Source organism: Carassius gibelio, chromosome B18 (assembly GCF_023724105.1).
Source record: "Carassius gibelio isolate Cgi1373 ecotype wild population from Czech Republic chromosome B18, carGib1.2-hapl.c, whole genome shotgun sequence".
NCBI lineage: Eukaryota > Metazoa > Chordata > Actinopteri > Cypriniformes > Cyprinidae > Carassius > Carassius gibelio.
Window position 1 is genome coordinate 8,628,474 of NC_068413.1, and position 27,973 is coordinate 8,656,446.

General features: G+C 40.1%; 1 protein-coding gene across 3 annotated transcripts; it reads left to right on the forward strand.

Moving 5' to 3' along the window:
* On the forward strand, nucleotides 1–27,962 carry si:ch211-212o1.2 (uncharacterized protein LOC492735 homolog). 3 transcript variants are annotated; one of them, XM_052582546.1, is made up of 7 exons: nucleotides 1–157; nucleotides 383–547; nucleotides 14,459–14,578; nucleotides 14,760–14,851; nucleotides 19,699–19,843; nucleotides 20,893–21,105; nucleotides 26,409–27,962. In XM_052582546.1, exons 2-7 carry the CDS (start codon nucleotides 388–390, stop codon nucleotides 26,528–26,530), a joined length of 852 nt encoding a protein of 283 aa, XP_052438506.1. In that variant the 5' UTR covers nucleotides 1–157; nucleotides 383–387; the 3' UTR covers nucleotides 26,531–27,962. The 3 variants fall into 3 exon arrangements, with proteins under 3 accessions (XP_052438506.1, XP_052438507.1, XP_052438505.1); XM_052582547.1 differs by lacking the exon at nucleotides 1–157 and adding an exon at nucleotides 220–281; XM_052582545.1 differs by lacking the exon at nucleotides 1–157 and having other exon boundaries at nucleotides 233–547.
* The last annotated feature ends 11 nt before the right edge of the window (nucleotides 27,963–27,973 follow it).

Below are 27,973 nucleotides of genomic sequence, written 5' to 3' on the forward strand. Positions count from 1 at the left end.
TTTACGTCTGTCCCTAACAACACTCCACACCACAAGCAGAAGAAAAGTTTTGCAAATATTCACTTTTTTTCAGGCTATCGGACAGTTTAAAGACCTGTTTCGGATGCCTTGTGTGGAGTATAATTTATCAGTCATTTAGCTCATGAGGTGAAACCAGGTAAGCAATAATGATTATAATATGTCTGTTTATTCTAGCGAAGGATCAGACAGGCAGTTCGTGCGTATTTTAGTTCCGGGTATGTTTCACTGAAGTAGGAACCTCAGTGGGTTTCCCAGGAAAGGTGTGTCGTTTAGTGCTAAACCTAAACCCCTGTGTATTAGTTACTTAATGCACGATACAGCGTCATTATTAATGCATTTTCTCTGAAAACGCCATCATAAGGGAGCATGGCTGCGGTGCTACTGTCAGAGACGGAGATCAGGCATCGGTCTATGGCAGAGGAGGATCCGAACGGGAATGAACATGGGGCGGCTGCGCGCAGCACCGCGCCTCGCTGGGGCCCGCAGCACGCCGGGGCCCGACAGCTCGCCCAGCTTTACTCTCCGGGTAAGACAGGAACATCGGCTGTCACTAAACACATCAGTGTTTATATGAATCATTTTTCTACTGTTTCACGTTGCAGCATCATCGGGCCACATTGAGGACAGGAAAGCGCGCGCACGCACACACAAACAAACACAAGTTACGTGCAGCTTTGTGCGTAGAGATCCGTTTGATTAATAATGTGACACCACCGCATGAATGACATCAACATAATATAATGAATGTTGGTGCTTGTATAACATCATTCTGCAATATAAGATTTCCTAGTTATGGGTAGCGTGTATTTGCTTTGTAAAACTTGTAACACTGTGCATTTAAACCCTTAGAAGTAAATGACACTAGAAATTGTACCTGTTAGCACCAAGTGCAAAGGACAAGAGAATCGTTTGCAAACTGTTTACTCTAAATTGAACATTTTGTCATTATTTTCTCGTGACCCTCACATTTATCAAGACCTTTTTGACTTTTTTTTCCCGCCTTATTGAATTGAAAAAGAAATTTTGGGCAGCTGTCACCATTCAGTGCATCTTTTCTTTTCTTCCACAAAATAAAAGTGAATTGTGACATTCTGCCATGTGTAAATGATGACATATTTCTTTTGATTCTTTTGAAATAACGGTTTAAGATTTGTTGTACAACATTTACATTTTTATAGACTTGGAGACCTTTATGATTCATATTTGGTGAATATGAATAATAGATTTTTAAGTGGTTTTTATTTATACATATGTGTGGGTATATAAGTATGTATGTATGTGTTTGTATGCATTTTCCCAATGGAAATATTAGGAATGTTTTATATTACTTTTTATCTTTTATATATTTTTAACGTCAGGGATATATGGAGAAGTCAAGTCATATGGACTCATTTAATATTTCATAATATTTTATTTTTACACCGATAAGTGCAATTATGTATACCTTTTAATTTGAAGGATTAGTACCTGTTATGCAGAGGAAATATTCTTCAGAAAATCTCTAAAATTATTATGGTGAAATTTTTAAATAAGGTCCCATCTGCTCTTCATTAATAGCATTAACTAACAATGAGAAATACATCAGTTACAGAATTTATTCATCTTTGTTAACATTAGTTAATCAAAATAAAGCCATTAGTTGTCGGTCTAAATAATATTAAGAGATACAACTTGATTTAAATAATCTCGGCATTGGTAAATGTTAAAAAAGTAACTTTAACTGTGATGCTTTAGTAGCCTATTTTTCTTCATTAGTTCGTGTTAACAAATAGAACCTTATTAAAAGTGTGGCCATGATCTTAAAAATCAAGCATGCAGTTATCTAGAATGACTGCAGAAGTCTGTTGTGATGTTCCTTGATGTTCCCAGTTACTAGACCTCTTCGACAAGCTGTGCTTCCGCTGGTATTTTTTATTTGACCGGTGTCCGCTGTGGGGAGTCTGACACGGAACACCAAATAAACAAATTAATGCATGTTTCAGATTTGACTTCATTCCACTTTAGGCTTAATGAAAAACAGCTCCATCTCTGCACATCATGAGCCGGAGATCAGCAGCGTTAGGAAAAGCCTTTAACCCCCAACCCCACCATGCCATCCTTCTACCCCCAACTAAAAAAGATTTAACATTGAAAGTCCCCCTCCACTGTCCTCTAGCTGCAGAAGCAGTCCTATTGTGTCATGGGACGCTTGTAGTGTGCAGCTGCAATTAAAACTACATCGATTTAACTCAAAATGCTATTAAGAATGATAATGACCACTCCATTTTCTTTGGCAACGCACCCAGCGCGTTAAGCATATGCTACCACCGGCACGTCCAGCATGTAAATTACTTGGCCATGTTGAGAACGTTTGAGAGAAGTTTTGCGAGGTTAATAAGATAATGTTGTGATGCTTCTCTCTGTGAATGGGGGGGGTTGGGTGGGATTGTGGATGGGATTTTTGGATGAGCTCAGTCGAGTTTAGTATCCACCAGCTGTGAAGTGCATGTCGGAGAGGCTTATCTGTGGGATCCTCAAGGAAAGTACGCTGGGATTGTTGTTTTGGTTGTACTGTGGTTAGCATGCGGTTTGCAGTAATTACCACACTTTTAAAGTTTATCGTCCATGACATACAGGACTGTGGTTGCGGGGGGGACTGTGTGTTGCATTTATTTGATCAAAACTGTTGCAGAAACAGTCTTATTGTGAAATATTATTTCAGTAAAAAAAAAAGATTTCCATTTTAATATTTTAACATTTAATTTATTCCTGTGAGTTTTCAGTAGTAATTACTCCAGTCTTTAGTGTCGCATAGCCTCCAAAAACCTCTCTAATATGCTGATTTGGTGCTCATTTGGAAACATGTCTTATGACTTATTATTGTTCTAATCAATGGTTATCAATTTTCTGCATAATATTTTTGAAATAAAACTGTGATAAATGTTCTCTTTCAGGATTCTATGATGAATAGAAAGTTCAAAACAACAGTGTTTATTTGAAATATATATTTTTTAACATTCTAAATGTCTTTATTCTCAGATTGGAATTCTTGTTGAATAAAATTATCAATTTATTCAAAAATCACCTTTATTAAGAACTTTAAGACATAGAAAAGCTCCCTGAATTATTTTTGATTCTGATTTAAATTTAATTTTAAATGGTGTTCTCAAACAGGATATAGTACCGCATTTTGAACATGAATGTAAGGGAATAGTACAATTTAATTAGTTTGTAACAAACTGTTAATGCAAGTTTTGAAAAAGGTTTGAAGGTATGTAAGCCTTACAGAGAAGATAGATTTATTTTAAGTAAGTTGTGAGCTTACTTGCATTTGGCTAATGTAATTCCAATTCAATGCATTCCGACAAAGACTGGGAATCTTACATTCTTTAGGTCATTTAATTCTGTAACACCAGAACCATTTGAATTTGTCTTAAATGGTATGGACTCATGGCTCACTTCCTGCAGGTATAAACCACCAACCTTGTGGTTACCATTCCTGAATGTTTAAGTACACCACACCACCCCCAAATGGTCTAGTCCACCTCATTCCCTTAATTCGATCCTTTATCCACAAAAAGTGCCATAGACTTGGAATCCAATGGTTCGGTTACCTGAGAGACTCTTGACTTCTTCTGATGGAATTCAGCTGGCATGAGCTGATGCTGAACTGTGGTCCACCTGGAGAGGACATGGAGAGCAGAGGGTTGAGCCACAGAATATAATGTCAAGGATGCTAAAAGCAGACGCTCCGGAGGCTTGTCTGAGGCTGGTTTGTGTCTGAGATGAGGTGAGTGGGAATGGCGTTTGGAAGTGTTGAGGCTTACTGGTGAAAAGGGATTGATGAGGCTTCAGTCTGCTCAATGAAGCCTCCGGCTCATTACTGTAACCCCAGGACAGCGGAACAGCTGGACGCCTCTCCCCACCATATGTCTGCGTGTCATGCACCACTGACTGCTCTTTGTGCTTCTTATCCCACTTTACAGATTCACCGCAAAGTAAACAGGATTTACAGGCTACTTTCTGTTTCCCCCATCGCCTCTGCCAGCCGCTATGCTCTGGTTACCGGGGCGCTTGCCGTGTGTTCGAGAGAAAAAGAGATCAATATAGTATTACGTCGCAAGATCTAGTTTCCTATGCAGTCAGTGATCTTCAATTGGTTTAGTCACTTCTTATTTGTGGCAGGCTGATGTCTTGACTACAGAAAAGCTTGACCCGTGTGGAAAGGTGAATGATACGAGCTGTAAATAGGTGTGGACGGCACTATAGACACACTGACCTACAAGTGTGAATGTGATTTTAAGCTTATCTGCTGTCAAACACGGCTATATTTATTTATGGTAGCAATCCTGCAGATAAGTCAACAGCGTGTCAACACTGCACACCAGGAGCGTTACTCTTCTTTGTGACTGAATCCGTTCCACCACAACAGTCCACTCACTCCTGTTATATACACATCTTTATGTTTGAGAATAAATTGATTCTTCCTCCTGCAGGCTTTGAGGTTAATGTGAAACTTTATGCAATTCATAGGCACATGTATCTTTTCTTTAATCTTCCTGCCTGGAAACAAAGCTGTATTTCCAAGGCACAAGGTTGATACAGTTGAACGCTTTAGTTTTCTTTTGATTAAATTATTTACAAGATTGGTGACATGGAATAAAAAAAAAAAATAAATAAAAAAGACTACTTTTGTATGGGCACAATTTTCACATTTTGTGTTTTCTGTATTTTTTTTCACACAACTGTTATTGTGATATGGTCCATTTCTGATTTATCCGATGATAAACAGTGCGTTAAAACAAAAACTGTGGTTGATTGTTTATGTTGGTCAGATGGTTTCTTCCTGTCTAAGTTGCTAGTTCTGGGCCAGAATAAACTGCAGTATGTAGTCCATCTGTCAGTTGACAACAAACTCCTTAAATTACACACAAACGAAGTGAGAATTTAACAATTAGAACTTAGGCTTTTCTTAACTGGAGGGGCTGAGGACTGCCTTTTGCAAAGGCTACACAAAGTCTTACCACTTGCTTTCCTGTTACTTTGACCTCTTGCCCTAGATCAGTCTGAGGGCATCTGGTGGCCTTGGAGATGGAAATTTCCTGAAGAAATCCACACTGAGTGTCTTTAGGTCCCAGCTGCTATGTCTACCTTTAACCCTGTGATCTTAGGTTCACTCTCTCTTGATTGTCTAATCTCTGACTGACTCTGAATGCCTTCAGTTTCATCTGCCCTTTAAATTCTCCTGGATGGTGAATGGGAATTTTGAACTTTTTACCAGCTGCTCTCAAGGTGATATTTGGTGAACGTATGATGCCAGTTCATACAGATGTTCACACAGATGTGCTAGCAGAGTAATCTCTGTTGTATTTCTTCACATCAAATAACATACACCTCCATAAAAAGCTTGGGGTTCCATTGTGAAAATTTTACTTTCTTTCAGCAATGATGCTTCAGATTGATCAAAAGAGTAAGTAAAGACATTTATAATGTTGCAAAATATTTATTTTGCACTTTCTATTCATCAAAGAATCTTGAAAGAAAAAAAAAGATCAGTTTCCACAAAAATATTATGCAGCAGTCTTTATGTATCAGCCACAATAAAGTACAATTTCATTGTTTTGCATCCGTTATCTGTTAATGGTAAGCTAGCAACAGAGATGCTGCAACATTTCCATGTAAGAAATAAAAGTTACAAAAGAGCCTGAGCCAAAAGGAAGCAGTTGATCTTTCGGCTTGCTGCCTTGTAGGCAAATACTCCGGTCTGTGGCACAGGGCCAGGGGTGTGTGTTTCAGCACAGAGAAGAGACCGGGCCGCGGAGTAGAATAAGTCACCAGACACGTCTGCTTGACACCGAGCATAACCCTGCCTTCAGCCCTGCTGCACTGCACCACATCCTATACAACACATCCAAACACACCCACAGTCCGTCTTCCATCTCACTGATCAACACCTCCTACAGTATGAGTGTCTGCTTCTAATAGATTACAAATCTGTTTGGTTAGATTTTAATCACTTTTTTTTTAAAATGCATTATAAAAAAATATACTGATTAACTGCAATGAGAACTGTATGGGAAGACTGCCTTGACAAATGAATGAATGAACTAACATAAACAAAAACAAAAAAGTTTTTGATCAGTAATCTGGTTTATTTTTAAATGATACTTAAAGCTCAGGTATGTTTTAATTTATCCAAAATGACAAGATTTCAGCTTTATATTAATCGAAGAATCCTGAAAAGAAAAATAAGCAGCAAGGTTGTTAATAATAACAATTCACCAAATCAGCATATTACAATGATTTCTGAAAGATCATGTGACACTGAAGACTGGAATAATGATGCTGAAAATTCAGCTTTGCCCTCAAAGGAATAAATTAAAATTAAACCAGAAAACAGTTGTTTTTAATTAATTTAAATAACATTTCCCGATATAACTGATTCTAATGTATTTTGACCAAATAAATTAACAAAAAAGCATGAATAAAAAGTCACTTTAAGGTGTCCTTGTTGCATGTTACACGTAGTTACTATTGTAATGAAAATAAATAATGCATAAATACATGCAAGTAACCCTAAACCAAACCCTAATCCTAACCCTAACCGTATGTAGTTACATGTAGGTAATTAATATCACTCAGTACTTAAATGTATAATTACACTGTAACAAGGGCACCTTAAAATAAAATGTGACCAAAATAATCTTACTGCTTTAAACTTTTGAACAGTCTAGTGAATGAGTAGAGCAAAAGTTTCATTTTTATTATAAGAAGTTGTGTTGGACACTCCTATGTTCATTGCTATGTACTAATGTACATTCCTGTGCAGATTTTGTTACAGAAGCCAAAATATGAAACATCTGTACTTGTATGACTTTCTTCTTTGAAACACATACTGTAAGGAGATATTTAGCAGAATGTTCATACTTCCTTTTTATATGGTGACTAGGGACTTTAAAAAGCACTATGACAGGACTTTTGCACTGTACATAAGTCTTCGGAAGCCATACAAAAACTTTATCATAGTCATAGACCAGTGTTTCTCTCTCTGCCATGGTTCTGAAATTCCATTTGTGCGTTTGAATATTTAAATATGGTTTGTTGTGATCTTGACAGACTGCTTTAATGATGCAAACCCCTGCTCGCAATTCACTTTCACTGTATGGAAGAGCAAAACTTCCCAGGCTGCTTAATGTCTTTTGTGTTCCACAGAAGAAAGAAAATCACACAGGTTTGAAAGAACAGGAATCTTTGTGATGAAACATAACATTTATCTACTACTACAAAATTTGTTTTTCCAAGAAGTAGCAAAACTCTTCAGACTTTCCTGAGTGTCGGTTGTTAAATTACACTCCGGTTCTTGCAGATTCTGTCCTCTTTTGTGGCAAACTGCAGACTCCAGCTAATGGTCTGTGCAGTCTGATGACCGCAGTTTTTCTCGCTAAAGCTGCTGGATGCAGCTTTCACTGATTTAGAGAGCTGAACACCTCTGGGTGCACAGCTACTCTAATCTCATAGTCACTTTCTGACTGCAGAACTATTGCATTTGTAACTCGGTTCCTCTTGAAGTTCATTCACACCGGCCCAATCAAACACTTAAACTTGCTTAGCCATGTAATCTTATTAGGCCCGACCCACTGCCAGGCCAACACTGCCCCCTGACAGCACCAGAGCCCATTCATTAATGCATTTTTTTTTCTTTCGACGTGCATTAGAGTCCCCTTACTCAGTGGAGTCTGACCTGCTGTATAATTTATCCCGCCTTCCCGTCAAACTCACACCAATTTGACCCCGTCATGCCTGCCGAGTGCTCTTGGCTCTCGTACGCTGACCCTGGTGTCAAAACATCACAGGTTCAAGGTTCTGAACGGCTAGCCATACACCAAGACGATGGTCTTGTGACCCGGCAGCAGAATCAGCACTCGCTATGTGACACAAAACATAGTGTTGCTCTGGTTTTCACTGCGCCACATGAACTGCACACCGGCAGCGTAAACGAAAGCCAAGTGGGCTCTCGAGGGGAAAGAGGGAGAGAAGAAAAGAGAGGGAGACAAGGAGACGAGGAGGAGGGGAACCTGGCTACCTGCAACCTCTCCTGCTGGGCTTCTCAATTATACACACACCAGGGCATCTTAATGCATTAGGACCTCAGCTGTATACATGATACAAAACCAGATTCGCTCACTCAGACGGACACACACACACTCGAGCACTTTTGGGATGGGGGGGGTCAAATGCGTCAGGATGTTAACGGTGCATACAGAAAATTGTCTATTTTGCATGCCAACACGCACATAGAAGCATACCAGGGCGCCCAAATACATTTAGACTGGAACCACACAGCCTGTTATTAATATTTGATGGAGTTCTCCATCAGCTTTCTGTGTGAATTCAGGTGGTTTGTGGCAGTTGGGGACAGGGACAGTGGGTGAGCCGTATAATTACTATTATCTAAATTCCATTTCTAAACGCGGCCCTTCCCGCGCCGTCCTCAATCAGCGCTGTATTTAGTATGGAGTTCCCGGTGAAGTGGCTCCGCTGTGAATTTTTAATATTTAAAATCCACTCTCTGCATTTTAATCCCTCTCTCCCTTATTAACGAATTTCAATCTAAAGGCCATAAACCTGCTTAACTCTTTGCATTCCCGAGGTCAGAGGTTCGGATTCTAGCTCGAAATGTAAAGATGTGAGAAACATGATTTTGAGTTTATGGGACGACGTGTTTCGTTCAATCTGCCTGTCCTGACTGATTGTGTACAACCTCTCGCAGTGACCTTCAGCGCTCGTCACTCTGGAGATTTGAAGATATTAAAAGGTAGTGTGTGTGTGTGTGTGTGGCGGGGGGGGGGGGGGGGGTTGTCTCAGGGGTCGCTCTTTCCTAAGCCTGTCATCTGTGGCCCTTATCAGGGTCGGTCTGACTGGGTACACACACAGAAACATATAAATGTGTCTACCAATCTCTCTATTTAAAAATGGGGGTAACTACAAGGAATGGGAACAGAGAACCAGTTCCTTTTTTAGAATTATCTTTAATATCCTTTATAATTTAATATACACCTGTGATGCAGATTTTTTGCAGCTATTATGCTGATTTGATCCTTAAGAAACATTTTCGATTATTAAATAGTGACAAAAACAATTGTGCTGCATAATTTTCTTTTTTTTTTCTTCAAAATTCTTTGATGAATAAAAGCCATCATTTATTTGAAATAGATTTTTTTTTTTTTTACATGATACATCTTTACTGTCACTTCTGATCAATTTAATGCATCCTTACTGGATAAAAGTATTAATTTTCTACAAAACATTTTTTTAACAATGTTTTATGAACATTGTACTATGTAATCTAGTTTCACCACATAAGAAATCACAATTGTTCTTTCTTTTTTATGATTAACATCCCTAGAAATCAACTTTTGTCCCTAGTGGTGAACTTTTTTGTTCACCCAGTCCAAAATGTGTTTGTCTCTCTTTTGTAACAAAAAAAAAACTGTCTATCAGTCCTCACATACTTGGCTATTTTTTGAAAATAACATAAAGCATTGTATGGCACAAAGTGTGTGTGCGAGTGTGTCTGGGTACATGTGTTAGCGTGTGTGTCCCAGGTTGAGTTGTCCACTGAGAACAGATGAAAGCAACAAGGCCTGTGACTGATCCATTTGTCCTGATCAGGGGAATTCTACCTCCCTCTCTCACTCTTTCTCTTCCTCTCACCATGTATGACCCACTTTTCCTGTCTCTCCCTTCTTTCCCAAAGTCCCTTCTGAAGACAGGCCTACAGAGAGCTGGCAAGGGGACAATATGTGTGTGCACGTCTGTGCGATTATGTATCCCGCTAAATATAATTGTGTGTACTAATATGAGGTTCATTTTCCTGGCCAGCATTTGATGTTCCTAAATCAATACAGTTTCCTTTTTGCCCACATGTAGATGCCCTTGGCATTGTTAGGGGGGAGGTGATGTGGGGTAGAGAATGGCTCAGTCATGGCATGTTGGCAGGACTTTGTGGCATGGCCGGCCCTCTGAAAGGCTGCTATTCTGAGTCTGTGAGTTGCTTTTTGTCTGCTTCTCCAGAGGAGGTGAGAGCCATTCTTTCAGTGCCGCGGCTGCGCTGAGAACAGAGGGGCCCGCGCACCACCACAGCCCCATCAGGAGAGCCCGCCGAAGAAAAGAACTCTTTGTTCCTTGAGGATAGAGACAGAAAAAACACCCATCTCTCCGCAGCACAAACAACACATACTGTTCACACTCGCTGACTTCTGCTAGCGTGACAGGTGATAAACCACCACCGCGCCCCCCGCACCCCACCCCTTTTCATCTGAACTCACCCCGACTCGGCATGGGATCTAAGCGTCCTATCAGACGTCCCGTCAGCTTGTTAGAGCTGTAAAAGTTTTTCTGCCCTCATTTATTACAGGATTAGTTCATCCAAAAATTAAAACTTCCATTGTTTAAGTCTTTCCAAAACTTGTTTGACTTACAGGACACAAATCAGGACGTTTGCAACAATGTGATGGGTTCCTCTTTTTCTGTGTAATTACATTTGAATAAGGTGTTTAAGTGGGGAAAAGAAGCATAAGTGGACTTAAAGACATAATACTTAATTCAGATTTTTGAATCTGTGAGCATAATTTGAGAACTGAATCAAAAATGAATAATTTTGATTCAAGACCAATTTCGTGAACCAGATCAGCTGATTCATTGAATAGATCTCAATTCATTCCGTGCTCTTTTTATGAGCTAGCACAGGTATCCATATTTGTAGTGGAGAACAACTTCAATTTTGGTTTGTTCGTGACACAATTCTATTGTATTTCTTCAGAAAACATACACTATATATATATATTCCCTGTGGAACATAAAAGAAAACATTTTGACGAATGTTGGTTAACAAATCATTTTGGGTCCTATTGGCTTACATTGTAATTTTCGCTCATACCTTGCATCAAAGAAACAAGCCTTTAGATTTTTGTCTTTGGACTTCCCCATGTGTTGCTCTATAGAATCACTGTTGAACAGTAATTAGCTAGTGAAGTGGATTTACTTGTTGTAGAGTTACCAAAACTTATCTTGTGCATTATGTTTGAATCGAATGTCTGAACAAATGACCGCAGACTGGGAAGATTTTTAAATGTATGAAATTACCTCCACATTGTGCAAATACAAAATTAAGGGATGGCAGACAACTTGAGCAACATTGAAAAGGAATGGGACTACATAAGTTCTTTAGAAGTTAATCAGTGGGAACTGAAACTATCCATCTAACCCTTTAATTGCAAGCTCACAACTTGGATAAATTATGACTTCATTTTTATTTTAAAATATGACTGCTGTGATGCTAAAGATATACCAATGTCAATGTACTGTTAAAGCCATCAGGAAAGAGGAGAATATAAAATTCTTGTTCTGACTCATTTAGTACAGTACAACTTATTAACATAAAACAAATAAAAGCACCTGTTTCTATATACCAGAAAATATAAAAGGGAACGGATGATCAAGCGTCAGCTGACGTTGTTAATAGAGCACATACTCCCTTTCTGATGGCGCAATGAATTGTGAAGCTGGACTAAATGTGGGAGCTCAACAGGAAGTGGAGGGATGAAAAAGTCCAGGTGCAGCACATCCAGGTGTGGGACCATGAGGGCTCAACCTGACATAGTGCTCTTTTCTTTACAACAATATCACAGCAGTCCCAAACATGGTTTTCAAATCTGAAGGAGGTTTGCATGAAAGCACTTGTACGGTAATTCTTTTTTTTTTTTTTTTATGTAGAGGAACAATATTACAGCTCTTTTGACAGAATATCACGGAGAGGAAAAGTGGGAAAATATCTACCGCTGATCAACACTTCACATGACACCATCTCTGAGAACTTCCAAAATTATTCAGAGACAGAAACCTGAAATTAAAAAAAAACCTTTACCCACTCCAGCACTTGCGTCCTCTCTTTCCTGCCTTTTTTCTCTCACACAGACATGTGCGTACACACTCTCTCGCAGCAGTGGGGCCGCTGTCAGGTGATCAGCGTCAGTCCTTGGATCCTCCCGCTCCCCGGTGAGGGCAGAAACTAGGCCAGGCCTCGACAGAGCCGCCGTCGCCGCGCGAAGCCAGGAACACCGTCCCCCTGTCCACGGGACCTGAGCGGCGCGCTCATTAATACAGTCCTGACAACAACGTGCTCCCCTGCAAACCTCTGCACCATCGCTCACACCCGCAGCCCCCTTTCCCGCTCGCTGGCGTGGGGAATTAACCTGGGAGGGGCGGGGGGAGGGTAGGGGGTGCTAATAGGCTGAAATTAATCAACGACGCCTGATTCGACGCAGAGGGGCGGCTGGAGTGTCAAACAACGTCCGTAAATGCTAATGGCGTTCTTGCTCTCTCGCTCTGTCATGATGTGCGCAAGTTTCTGCGGCAGGCAGTAATACGCTGTCGTCCATCCTCGAGTTTCCACGCACTTCACCTGGTGATGCATGCAAGCACGGTTATACAGCTTGAGGCGAAAAACCTAGTCAATCTTTCTGTCTAAGCCATTTTGTTCTACGTTACACTTATGTAAAAGTTCAGAGGGATCATTCACCCAAATATGATTATGCATGTTACTTTAATAGGACTCTGGTAAGGCTCAAAAAATGAAAACAGTTAACCCTTTAACATCAAATGTAGTACATTTGGTAACTTTTTAAAATTCTGTTCAATTTGTAAGTCTACAATAGTCACACTGTGCTTCTGAGCACCAATAAATTTGCAATTAAAGATAATTTTATAGAGATACGTATATATTGTTTAGTCTTTTTTTGAATGTTTGTGTCAATCCAAAAGTGTTTACTGTTAAACAATGCAAAGCAAAACATATTTCTATTGGATTGTCTGCAATGGCTGCAATAAAATATGCCAAAAATGTGATCCATTAAAAAAGTATTTGAGGACAATAAAGCATAATATAGGTAATCAATGACAGTTCACTGCAGCCTCAGATTGTACAGTGGTTTATTTTAACTCAGACCCAGGATTTGGTTGTTGGTGTGCAACTGAATTCAAAAGACAGCTTTCACACTAATCCAGCAAACAATTTTACAGTCCATTAAACTCAAATGTGCACCAAAACCTGTTCATTACGGGATACAAGCTGTTATGTTAAGGATTCCATAGGTTGGTGCTTTCATAATTGCACGAAATATAACACAGACTTGTGAGTGCATTATAAGAACCGTGGTCCATCGTTCAGGCACACGGTGTTGGCTGGCCCACTGAGGCACTATAAATAGCTGTCATCAATATCTTCTTCTCAACCTCCTCACGTTCCCAATCCACTCAGGACGGCTCCTCTAATGGCATTAAATTTTCAAAAGAGCTGAGTCCACTGCGCCTCTCTGTGCCCACATCCACCCAACAGGAGAGCAAGGAACGAGAAGAAAGAGTCACAGTTAAAGAACGAAAGACTCAGACGTGGTCGAATGCAGATTAAAACTGAATATGCAAGTATTTAACAATGGAGATGGAAAGTAGGCTGTGGAGAGATGGGGACATGTAGATATGGTCGGTGTCCATCTAGACTAATTCTCTACTCTGTTGTGAATAATGCATTAGCACTTTAATCATCCTCCACGGCCGCCCGCCGTGCCACGCCGCTGTCATGGTGGTCTGAACAGTGCCCGTTGTGGTCCCTCCATCAGTGCCCTCTGCCCTGACCTGGGACATTTAGCTGTGTCAGGCAAACGCGCCATGGCAAGAGATCCTGACCCTCGCCTCTACCTACAACTTGTCCTAGTCTAATCGATTACTCCTGAGCACACAAGATAATGGGACACACACACACAGTTACACACGTTCGGCTTGTCTCCTGTCCACCAACCCTGATGACCTTTTTTGCTTTTGAGAGATGTCGGTTCGCTGCTGTCTGTGACCTCGCAGTGGACACTGTAGTTAAATATACTGTTACTAAGGAGAATTAATAACATTCAAAAGATGGCGCTTTGAGGTCTTTCTTTTTAGTGTTTTTTTTTTTTTTTTGCATTTACATCTGATGAGAGTCATTATGGTTGACTTCATCCAATTACTGACTAGTCAACAAGGTAGTTATCTGTTTTTCCCCCCTCCATCTGTACAATTTCAAAAGAGTGTAATTTTTCCCATTTTGTTGGATATTAATGTTTCATTGTTTTTCGCAGTTTTTCTTTTTGAATATTTATATATATATATTTTTTTAATTTTTCTTCTTTTATTTCTTAGTATTGTTGGTATTGGTCCAATAAGTAAATTAGGCCAATATACAGTATTTAAGGCAGGAAATTAAATGATAGACAAATTAGTTTTTTCAAATAGTTTGTTTACACAACTGTTAAAATACGATTTTCTTTTATGTATGTGATGTATACATTTTGTTTCCTCTTTTTGTTTTTTTTATTACTAATAAAATATGCACTAATGTGCCTTTATGTGTTGGTTGTCCCTGTAGGAAAGCGGCTGCAGGAGTGGATGAGTGTGATTCTCTGCCTCTCGCTCTTTGTTATAAACCTCTCCTTCCTCTTCCTCAACTTTTCCACAGTGCACATCTACAAAATCATTTTTGGCATTGGTAAGACTTATTCTTTGTGTCCTTTCTGTTTATGTCATTCCTTTGTTTACTAATAAAGTTCTGCTGTCACTATCGCTACTGAAACCCAGTGGTTGTAGTGCACTTTTTTTCCATATCATGGTCATGGTCATTTATATTTCAGTACTGACTGAATTTAATCGCTTCTTTCTTTCTCTGAAAGTGACTGGTATTGTGACCGCAGACTTTGCCTCTGGGATCGTACATTGGGGAGCCGATACATGGGGTTCAGTGGACATCCCAGTAATCGGGAAGGTAAGGACCAAGGTCTATGCATAGTTCAGTATGTATAGCATAACTGTCTCTATACTATATAAATGGGATTGGCTGAAGGTGTGTGGGCACATTTAGGTACAATGGCACCATCTTTCTGGCACACATTCATTTTCACACACTCATTTGCACCGTGTGGTCTCTAAGCGTAGTATCTTGTTTGATTTTAACAAATTACCCTGTTTAATTTTCATATCAGCTTTTGCTCTATTGGCCTGTTGTGGTTTACCAGGCTCAAAAATCGGCGAGTGTGAAATGCCATCTCCACCCTGGGGAATTCAGCCCTTCCTGCTTTCCTGGAGCGCCACATCTTAACCCCACCCACTCTCAACCCCAAAGGGTGCTGGGAATACTCAGGAGGGTTGCATTAATGCATAGTATGGTCGCAGTCTCCTTGCCCAATCAGAGAAAAGGTCATCCCCTCGCTGTCCAATTAAAAAGCAGCCGACACTTGCTTTCTGTGTCGGACAAGTAGGGGCCATGAATCTGGGAGCATTTATGTGTTTTTGTGCTGACAGGGGTCATTGTGCTATTATGTGAAAGGGGGCAGTAGACTGGCAGTAGAAAAAGGGCTAACCTAAGCTAAATCCGGTCCCGTGTGCCAATTATTATGCTACTTCTGGAAAATGGACTGTTAAATTTGATTACAGCAAAAGGAAATGACAAGTATACAGGTTTAGCAATGATCAGTATACACTTGACAATGAGTGCAGCCATGAAATGTTCACAGTTTGAGGCCTGTCTTTGAGAAACACCAATCTTTCCTATTGTTCTCTGGCTGATGTGTGCTCTATAGAGATGGCAACCTCTAGGACTGGGCGGTATGAAGTTTCATACTGTGCAACTCCAATTTAGTCTGCTATAGCATTAATACCTTGACATGATTTGATGTGCTATATTTATACTGAATAAAATTGTGCAACACTTTAGTTTTTGTCCCCATTTTTCATGAGTTAAACTCCGATATCTAAGAATGTTTCTATGTACAAAAAAGGCCTATTTCTCTCAAATATTCTTCATAAATCTGTCTAAATCTGTGTTAGTGAGCACTTCTCCTTTTCCAAGATAATTCATCCACCTCGCAGGTGTGGCATATCAAGATGCTGATTAGACCGCATGAAATTTTAAAAGGAGTTCATCAAATTGTATATATTAACATTTAGTCTAAATAAAAAGTATGTTTTAGCATTTTAATGGATAGTGTGAAAATGGACAGATGTATCACTTATTACACCGCTTTTCAACACACAAATAATAATTGCTATAAAATAATAATAATTGCATAATTCTATAAAAATATACATTTGAGAAGTAACCATTTTAAATGTAAAATTGTCTAAGTCATAACATAATAACATAATTTTTATATTTATATAATTAAATAACAAAAAATAAATATTAAACTGTAACTATGCTTCCACTATTCGGGCTCACTGATTGGTTTAAGAATAAACCACCAATTTATCTTAGATATTTTTGCTGCATATGCTACAGAAGAACAGCAGTTTTGCCAAGCCGTGCCAGCCCAGGTTATTTTCTGTTCATTGCCAGTTCATTCAATAAAGGCAGTTAACAATCTAGCTTCTGAGTACTAAATTATTAACCCAACATTAAGCTCGAGTTGAAAAAGGTTGGGAACCACTGTTATAATCTATTGTACAAAACAATTGTTCTAGCAACAAGACAAACACTTCAACAATATTATTGTAGGCCAATAATTAAATACTTTGGTTCCATTTTACAGTAAATGGAAAGAAATGAGAGAGCACATTCGTGGTGTGATACAAGACACATGAAAGAAGCGCTGGTTAATTGCTGGGAATCGATTCCAAAAAAGAATCCGTTTCGAGGCTTTGGGAATCAAGAGTTGGATCCATCAGGGGAATTTGCTGCACATGTATGCATATAGCTGATTGTAACATTTGTGTGTTGTTCATTGACGCACTTTCAGTCTACGGTCTTGCATTTTGAACTTGTCCAAAATGTACAGTAGGCTACTGACAAATAATGAGTTGCATATGTATTGGACAAGTTTCCTGTGATAAAGTGTTGCATGCAAAGCATGCCATTCAAACACTACTGTTGCTATTATAATGAACACAACCTTATGCACTCTTATTTCTAATTTCAATGTCCTAAATGTTGGGGTTATTTCAGGGTAAAGTTTGCTTGTACATTCTGTGCAATGGCATGTAGTTAAAGTAAACTTTATCATTGAACTGAACTGTGCACATGCAGTTTAGACATGTTATGCTTTTGCACCATCCATGTGTTAAATGCATGTCCTTTCAATGATCTTTTTTAATGCATTCACTTCTTATCGATCCTGATTGCTTTTTCTCCCATAGCTTCCCAAAAAGAAAATCTGAATCAAACAGCCATCGCACTGGCCTCAAACATCTGGCTGACCAAAGAATGTCCCAACTGAACAATCATAATCAAGCATTTCTGAGAGCCGTGTAATTAATTAAGATGATCTAATATCGTCCATTATGGTACCAAATGGATGTGCCATGGTTTTGGTAATTTACTGTCCACTCCTTGTGCTCTGCTACTATAAAGGGGTCAGTGTTTACATGCTTGCCATTGAGGCTCTGAGTTGTCCTATATTGCCAACACTTTGAGGCCCAGAGCAGGATTGTAGAGAGCAGGTGATCTGAACGGCCAGTCTAGCTCCCGCTGTGGGTCAGGCCGAAGGGCCCGCATTCTCTCGCTTTCATCATCGTCCGTCTGTGCTGTAAAACGGCTTGGCCACACCGCCCCACAGTGAAGGGGTTTCCACCCGACTCCGCAGCCACCGCCGATCCTTCTGCTGTCGAGGATAATTAGGATCTGCCACCTGGGAGTGATCAAACTTCAAAAAAAAAAAAAAACGAGGGAATTTACAGACATCCAGAACACCACGCTTTAAGACCCTTAACCAGCAGATTAAAGGCAGCACTTAGCGGACCGATATATATGGCTTTTTGTCCACATGTTCAAACAAGAAGCACCAACTTGAGGGAGAATCATTAATGACCGTGATTAAACAGGCACTTAAGAGCAAAGAGCGTAGGGAGGAGGAAAAAAGGCAAGAGAAATGAAATGGATCTCTCATGTGTGCTCTGGGTTAAGGGTGGGGGAGGACGGGGCCCGGTCTTCGGCTGGGTTGCTAGGGCAATCCGAAGATGTGAGTCATGATTAGGCAGAAGGCGGGTGAGGCAGGCAAGGCAGGCCGTTAAACGGTGTGGGATTAGCGGTGGCGAGGCACAGGTTTGCCGCAGCGTGCCGGTGCGTCGACATGCACGCCGTGTGCTGTCTGGGGCTTAGCGCTCTTTTAATCTCGCGCACAGAGAGATGGAAAGGAAACGAAGAGAACAGGAGGGAACATAATTGTCGAAATATCAACAGATAGTTTTCTCTGCTCCAGCAGAGTGTCGCCACGCGCTCTCAGATATAGGTGTGATTGAGTTCAGCCCACAAACACGCGATAATGACATTTTTCCCCCTGCGCTCCATCTCTGAAACGCTATGCTAATGTGGCTCCAAACGATTCCTCCTTTTTATGTGGAAAATAAATTACCTTCATTCTTGTATTATCCTTTGTGCTTATACGATCCTTTCTCTTAGTCCCTTTCATTTTGCGACACCCGCGCAGTCGCAGACGGGTGTCCGTCTCAAAGCAGCACTCCTGGGCGTGAGTGACAGGTGCTGCTGGGATATGCTTTTTCATGATGCTGGATCTGAGCCGTGGGGAAGTGCTGTTTAATGCCAGGTTATCTCTCCGCTCCGTAACGTGTAGCTCGTGCCGCATGCGTCATCTTTCATTTAGGACCTAGTACCGCTAACGTGTCAATTTGCGTCTATCAGTCAACGTCTAACCCCACCCAGCCCTCTCTTGTGGCCAGATCTGGGCGAAATCTGCCTCTTCGCTTTTTCAGTGCTGGGTTTTGTGGTAAAACCATGGTGGCAACACTCTTACTGGCATATTTTTTTTTTCATTGACTAGTCGCAAAGGGGGTTGAACACCTGGCTTACTGATCTTTGTAAACTAGATGTATAGTAAATTAGTAGGCTGGTTTGGCTTCACCTGTCTCTGTTTTTCTTTCCCAAAGCACATTCTTGGTTCAGTGATAATGGCAAAGCGGTTTTAAAAGTTGGATTATTATTTTTACTGGACAACTTGTGGCGAAATGTTCAAAAATGCATTTGGCTGTAAAAGTGGTGCTTTAATGGAGATCGGTTTTTAAAGGTATAACTTTCCAGAAGGATTTTACTTTGTAGACTTTTTAACCACTTAAGTACAACATGCTTATTAAAGCGCTATTGCTTATGATATAAAAATGAATTCCGTCAACCCTAGTAACCAACTAGTCAAATGACCATTGTGTCCCATTCTTATTGGTACAGTGGCTGAAAGAATTATCCAAAGGAGCTAAAATATTTATTCAAAAAACATGCAAGGGTGTCAAATTTGTTGAACTTTGTAACTAGTTTTGTGAAGAGTTCTGCACTGATTCTCTGTGGTCTTACAGCTCATTATCAGAAGGGAACTTCAAGCAGACGATGTTTCTGGTTTCTGTACCAAATATTTTAGATTAATTTCCTCTTCCTTTTTTATTCCTCACCTTAAAATGCACATCCACTGTTCTTACAGCTTGCTCAGAGTCTCTAACTGTAAAACAACAGTAACTTCTAGTTTGACCCTGAACTGTCTTTTTTTTTTATATAGACATACCCAATGATTACCAAAGGGTAATGGATCTAAATCACAGCCCTAGACACCCTTGCTTATTTTTCAATTGAACCTTAACCCCCCCTCCCCATCTCTCTTTACCTCTCTCTTTCAGGCATTTATTCGCCCGTTCCGGGAGCACCACATTGATCCGACGGCTATCACAAGGCATGACTTCATAGAGACTAATGGAGACAACTGCATGATCACCATCCTGCCTCTTGCCCACATGGCCTATAAATTCCTCACCTACCCACCAGGTACACACACACACACACACGTCCACTCACTGTTCCAGTGTGTCGTGAGAATGAGTCAGCTTGACTATTTTAGAACCAATGAGTGTGACCCGAGCGCGACTCCTTGTCCTGGAGCCGTCGGTGTGTCCCACATTCATCTTAAAATACCTTAAAATTGGGAAATCGACAAACCTGAATATAGTTTGAAAAGGGTCAAATGTTTTCAGCTCCATTTTTGCTTTGTGTGGGTTACAGGAGCAGCTCAGCCAAAAAATGAAAATTGTCATCCTTTACTCATGCTCACATTATTCCAAAACTGTTTGACTTACTTTCCCCTTTATAACACAAGAGGCGAAATTTAGATTTAGGGGAGTGCTTAAATGTTCCATATTTTTGGATCGTTTTCTTTCTTGATTTTTCAAAACGTTCACAAAAAGACTAAATGCGAAATCCATGTTCATTGATTTTGTGAAGTGATTTTAGTGAGTTAATTTTGGTTATGATGGAGAAAATGAAAATCCTTTACTTGTGCTTATGTTGTTCTCTTATGTTGTTATGAGCAGAAATTTAGAGGAATGACTCTATTGCTTTCATTTTCCTTCAATAATTTTAAATTCTGTTTTGTTTATCACACAAAACTATCATATGAATTCATAAGACTTTGAATACTTCAAACACAACTTGTGTAGACCACCTTAATGGTCCTTTTGTTTTCATTTTTTGAAGCGCAACAACATCCATCCCATCCCAGTTATGGTTTACAATCATTCTTGTTGACATGAAAGTAAATGGTGACATAATTATCCAAAATGAATAAAATTCCATAAATTCAATTTAATTCAATTCATTTACATTTAATCTTTTCTGTTGCCGATGATCTACTCCATCATAGGAAAGTTGAAAAGTCAATTTGATTTGATGTTTCTCATGGTAAAGGGTAAGGCTTGTACTTTACTACAGGGTTAGGGCATGTCGTATTAATTTGCATATAATTTTCTTTCTCTCTCTCTCGCCACCTTTTGCCATTGCTCCTTTATCTCTTTATACACCTCACTATCTCTCTTTCCCAGATGCCCTTGCAGAGTCCTACCCCTGGGAATGTTTTGTTTTTGCGTTGGCAGTTTTTGTTACCATGACTAATCAGATCCACAAGTGGTCCCACTCATACTTCGGCCTGCCACGCTGGGTCACGCTTCTGCAGGACTGCCACCTAGTGCTGCCACGGAAACACCACCGGATCCATCATGTGTCGCCACATGAGACATACTACTGCATCACCACAGGTACACACTCGTGCTTCACTTGATGAGGTGGAAGCCTTGTGTTAGTGTTGCGTTTAAAGGCATAGTTCAACCAAAAATATGAAAGTTCGTTAAGGGGGGGGGGTGAAATGCTATTTCATGCATACTGAGTTTTTTACACTGTTAAAGAGTTGGATTCCCATGCTAAACATGGACAAAGTTTCAAAAATTAAGTTGTACGTTTGAAGGAGTATTTTTGTTCCAAAAAAAACTCTTCCGGTTTGTCACAAGTTTCGGAAAGTTTTTTTCGAGTATGGCTCTGTGTGACCTTAGATGGAGCGGAATTTCCTTATATGGGTCGTGAGGGCACTTCGGCCGGAAGAGCGCGCGCTCCCGTATAGCAGAGCACTGAGAGGCTGAGCACAGCCTGATCAGAGCGAGAGCGTCGCGAAAAGTCACAAAAGAAGAGTGTTTTTGGTTGCCAGGGCAAGACAACCCTGCACAGATTACCAAAAGAGAAACAGCATTAAGGGACCAGTGGATGGAGTTTATTTTTACAGAGCATCAACGGAGTTGTGCAAGTGTTTTTGTTTGTTCCCTGCATTTCGGATTGCACATCGTTTATTTCTTAAGGATAATGCAGTCCCAACGAAAAAGGGTCACGATCGTGTGTTGGAACCGCATGCGGTGAGTAAAACTGCTTCAAATATCTCTGTGTTGTTAACTTAGCTATCAGCGCGTAAGCACATCAAGTAAACAACATGCGATGTTGTCATCAAACTGCACTTTCCACATGTACAGCTTAAAAAAAAAAAAAAAAAATGACGACATAAAGTGGAACTTAGTCATTTTCCAAAACCGCTAAGCAAATATATACAGTTTCAGTACATACCACATAGCATACCGCCTTTGCTGATGCTGCTCTTGTTAAATTTCAGCCTCTGGATCTGTGTCACAGCTTCCAGACGCTCTCAACGCAAAAGCCTACTGGCGCTTGTGATTCTTTAGCTCCGCCCACACGTCACGCCTCTAGGCACTCATGTTTTTCCAGGAAAAATCGGTACAGACAATCTTTCTCTTATAAATATAATAAAAATAAAGACTTTTTGGAGTTATGAAGGATGCAGTACTACTCTATAGGTACTCAAGATTGACAGGATATTGAGTGAAAATGAGCATTTCACCCCCCCTTTAATTATTTACATGTCAAAACATATAAGGATATATTTAAGGAGAAAATGTCTAAAACAACAACAGATGTCATTGAGTCTTATTAACAAAAACAGTGGAAGCATTCTTCAAAGTCACACAGGTTTGAATAACACTAGGTTGAGTACTTTATGTTTTTGGGTGAACTATACCTTTAAATATTCCCAGAGTCCCGTAGGCTTCTTTACAACAATAATACGTACTGGATTGGATTCAGATGAGGTAGGTGAACGTCCTCTGAGAGTCTTTTATGTAGCTGATCATTGTAACCTACAGTATCTGGCAAGGATTCTTCCACGGAGCGTGGCCTGCATCGCCAGTAGCTGTGAAGAGTGGGTTAAAATAACTTTTTTTAAAGTCAGCTGTGTGTGTATGTGTGTGTGTGTGAAGGCATTAAACTCCCATGATAGCTCGAGCACTCAGTATGCGACGTGTGTCTCTGGGAGAGAGGGGAGCGAGGATGCTTGTGCGTCACCCTGTGCCCCAGCGGACGACAGATGTGTGTGTGCGCCCATGCTCCAGAGCACAGACCAGTCCTTTTGACCCTCCCTCTTTCCTTTCCACTGCTGCTCCCTGATCCCACTGGGAGACGCTGATGAAGGGAGAGGAAAGGGTCTCTCTCTCGCACACATACACAAACGCGCACGCTTGGGAGTCTCTCTCTGCGTGAGCCCTGCTCCTCCACCCTCTCTGCCCTAGTCCCTCGGGGCCGGGGCCTGCCTTTGTGTGTGCCAGTGGCTGACAACCTCCATGTATATTTAATGCTAACCTGCTGTCAGTGCTAACAAATAGACTTGCACGAAGGGAGGTGGGGGTGGGGGTGGTGTGGGTTTGACTAAGATGAAAAATCAAACAAACATGATGAGCTGTTCTGCTCTCCTCCTGCACCAAAAGGGTCACTGTTGAGAGGGTACGAACACACACACACAGCTGACACAGACGTTACCGAGGAACTGTGTGGTGCTTGTATACAAACATACAAGGGCAATGGATGACCATGTGATGTCATAATCAGGGGCACTGAAAACAGGTACATGGTACTGTAATGGCATCAGGTGGAAATACCATTGGTACTGAATGATTAGCATGCTCCTATACCATTAGCAAGGTATTTTTGTGGTACTTCAAAGAATACCATTGTACTTGCACATGGGGTGGGCAATATATCAGAGTTATTGTGAATATCAACATACATAAAAAATCCCTCACCTTTCAGCGAAATTCGCCGTTTTGAAACCAAAATAGGTTACCTACGTGAATTGTGTAGATTCAATGAGAAAAAAAAATTATTGGGATGGGGTATTCATATTCAGTGAACTCTGAACAGGTGTGTGAGAGTGCATGGAAATATTAACGATAAGGGCCTTGCATCCCCAGTGCAGTCCACCATCAGAAGCTGAAAGCACACCTGGCCTCTGAAATTTACCTAACTGAATTTGGTGAGTGATGGTTTCAATAATTTTTATATTTTCTGATATATCTAAGTTAAGTTACCCAGGAGCTCTGTTGACATAGACTTTGCTAACGTTAGCTACAGCTTGATGAATTGAGTCATTGAACAAAGCAGGAGAGAATGCAACGTTATAGCTAAAGCTCCGGTGGAAAATGATTAGCTAATGCCACTGTTTTTGAGGAGGTAGATTTTGAGGTGAGGGGACTGACAAGGCAGAAGGTAAAGTGGTCCACCATTCTATCAATAAGCAGATCTCCAAACCTGTACACAATTTGCGTCGCCGATACGCATTTTGACATTCAAAGTACGCTGGTACGATTTGTCACTCTAAACTACGCAAAAACCTGGTGACGCCTCTGTGCATGCTTAGTCCTCAAATAAAGCAACAGCAAAAGAAGAGTTACACCAATCATAGCGTTAGGTTCTTCCCCCAAATAGCAAGTGGGTGTGATTGACAGATGCGTAAAGCCTATCATTAAAAAGAGACTGAAAATCGACACCAATAAAGATTTCCATTCTAACACCTTTCCACTCCCGCCGTTTAACTGATGAACAGTAGGCTACAGTAATCGTAATAATAATTTATAATAATTTTTAACTCCTGGCTGAAGTTACGTTTCTCCAGCTCTCCCCAAGTTGGCAAAAAAAAGCATCTCAAAATGCATCAGATTGATGCTTTAAAATATAGAATATTAACATTTTTCTTCCTGACCCCCAAACCCCCCTAGAGGGTTAATGTCCTTCTCACCTTTTTCACCCCTGACCTGTTTTCATGCATGATATCAGGATCATATTAATGTATTTTTGTTATTTGACTATTAAAGGATAGTTCGCCTGATAATGAAAATCATCTTCATTAATTGCTCTCAAATGTTGTTCCAAACCCATACAACTTTTGTTAATTTTCAGAACAGGAATTAAGATATTATTCAAGAAATCTGAGAGATATCTGTCCCTTCATTTAAAGTCCATTCCACCAAAACTTTGACACTTTGAAACTTTGAAAGTTTTTAAGATTATAAATAAAATCTGCCTTCTGAAGAGGCATACATGGAGGACTCTGTACATCTTAAATAGAAGCTCAGCTGCTATTGCTTGACCTGTGAGAGAACAAATTTTTCTTACATATACCATAGTGAGTGTCCAAAGAACACTCTTAGAGTGGTATCATGGTAATATTTGAGACTTTTGTTTTCATGTTTGAGACAAAAAGTATGTCCAAGTATTTATTGCATTAATACATTCAAATGGTTTCCATCTTTATTCATTTTTTTTACGTTTTTTAGCAATCGTGTGTGAAATTAAAAATAATGGTTGACCACTATGGGTTATTAATTGGCCAATCACAATATCTAGAGGCTAATGCCCAATACTAATCTGTAATACAATTCAGTGATAGCAAATGACTCATACACAACTTGCTTTTATATCCAATGAAGAAAACTGTAAGCAGAATTTGAAACTTCTGTGTTTCTCAAGTGTACATGATTATCAGCCAGTAATCTCAAAATGGCCAGATGCCTAATTTTTCAGCATGGATGATAGATCGTGCATCACAGCGGTGAACTTTGTCCTGCACGTATTTGAGTGTTAAACGTCTAAACGTGTATGGTTGGAGAATGGTTTTCTTGTCAAAACCCAATGGAATGCATGTCTGTGAGCACAACAGACATAGTGGAGCTGAGGCGGGCTGGCTGGGGGTGGGGTGGGGTGCTGCTACATATTTATAGCAGTAAGTGTGTACATTACTCTACTGCTATCGCCTGATCTTCTGTCCATCCCCCGGGAGTCACCATCCAGGAGCTTCTGTGTCTCACCGCTTCTTGATGTTGTTCTCTGTACCTTCCCTTCTTTCTTCCTGTCTTGCTCTTTTGTCCTTGCTCTCTCCTTTTTGCTTGCCTTGCCCTCTCACTGTTCTCTCTCTCCCGCATTTCTCTCTTTTCTCTCGGTGGTGAGTTTCAGAAAAGTGTGTAATTCAGCGAGAGGAATGAATTTGTATGGTTGGTTTTTCACATCAAGCCTGTGTGCCTCACCTTTTCTTTATTCCTTTTTCAGTTTTACTCCTGTTTCAAAGTACTCGATCATGATTGTTTAACATACACAAATAAAAAGGGAAGAAAAACTGCTTTACATGTATTACAATTTATTGATAATACATTAATTTAAATGATGTGATGATGTGAAGTTTATCCCTCTTTAATCTTGGAGTTGAATTTGTATGTTATGTTATGTTTTCTAATTTTATTCATTATTTAATTCCTGTGACAGTAAAACAGAATTTATTTCAGTCTTTAGTGTCACATGATCCTTATAAAATCATTCTGATATGCCGATTTGTGGCTCAAGAAATCTCAACTCTTGCTTTTGATCAGTTGAATACATTCTTGCTGAATAATATTTAGTTTTTTATATTTTTATTATTTCAGTAAAAATAGTACACACACACACACACACACACACACACGTATGTCCAATTTTAAATCCTGTCTTTGCTGCTAATCTGTACCAGTCAATTATCTATATTGCATTTATAATAATAACTACTTAGAAATCAGAAAGTGTTTTTGTTTTGGTCATGTTTTATCTCATCTATGTCACTTAATGCACTGCTGTCATTGATGTCCCTTCATAAACATTGGTGCCTGACAGCCTGCTTCACTTTCTCTATCATTCTTTCCCTCAGGGTGGTTAAACTACCCGCTGGACAGAATGGGTTTTTGGCGGACATTGGAATGGTTGATCGAGAGATTGACGGGTCAGAGACCACGCAGTGATGACATGGCCTGGGCCAAGAAAACCGAGTGACCAGGAAAGCAGGACTGAAGCCCTTCCTCATCCATCTTTCCCCCTGTTGAGGGGAAACAGAAAAAGAATATGAGAATTACCTCTATATCCCAAAACCTCTCTCCTGTAATGTTCTTTCCTGTGTCCCTCCATTTCCCCTAATCCGTCGTCCACACACAGAACCACAGAGCACTCTTACTGCTGGGGCCTTTTCCTGTCACACGTCTGCTGCACACAAGCCATCACCTGTACCTCATCTGCTGGCTTCCTCCTCTGTTTTGTAGATGTCCACACGCAATGAAATAGTAGAAAGATGAGATAAAGTTTAAAACGGTGGTTTCAAACTGTTGAGATAATGACGAGAGACACTGTTCCTCTCACAATCATTTCCTCAATCTCCATGTACTTTCTGAATTCGGTGTGTAAAATGTATGTATTCTGGAGGTTGGGCTCTCCAGAGGACCGAAACCATGTTGTGATTTTCCCAGCATGGTTGTCATGGCAGTGCATGGAATGAGAGAAGCAATTAAATGTGGATTTGATTCCAGAAACTCCAAGAAAAGATTTATAGCGATCTCAGACACTCTCTCCAGTTTCACAGAAGCATCTCGGCAGTGTTAAACCCTCCCTTAGTTTGGACCGAAGGATGCATGGAGGATCCATTCCTCAAAACGCAGGGAAAGGGTTTTGTTGGCCAACCAGCATGGTCAGTGCTCAGTTGACCCAACTGAATGTTTCCCTGAATGTTTCTTACTGAGCTCGTGTTGGCCTTAAGTACAAACCCATTACACTTATTTCTAATCAGCTTACCGGGGCTTAGCGGTGATGAACATTGATTGCATCTCTGGTGTGTTAGTCTGACATGTTATTGATATTTGGAGTAGTATTAGCAGTCTAGCTAGCTAGTGATGTCCTCCTGCTGTATCCTGTGGTACAACGGTATAGCAAAGGTTGTGCTAGCGAAAGGTCAATCTGAATTTGAGTTCCCAAGCTTTAAGAGAATCATTAATGTTCTGTTTCCCTTATGGAATGATATTTGCACTCTATTTGACCAATGGTATTTCTCATGCAAAACTAGAGTGAAAAAAAGCCAGATAAACTCCCCGTTTTTTCTCACACACATTCATACTTATGGATTTTCATCATGAACCATAAAAAAACACTGAATTTACAATGAGTTTTTGTCTCTCAGTTTGCAATGTACTGATAAATGGAGAAAATAAGTGTTTCAGTATGGATTGTTTCACGTTCTCTTACAACAGCTGCAGCTCCACAGTTTGGTTTTCATTGTCTGGCTTTAAAAAAAATTAATAACAATCATAGTACAATATAACTTTCAGCCTTGTATTTGTTATTTGATCTTATTTTCCATCTCTCAGCTAATGCTTGCTGCTAGTCTGCCTTAAACCGATGTTTTTATTGGCTGTATGATTTAATAAATATCTAATAAATACCATTTGATTA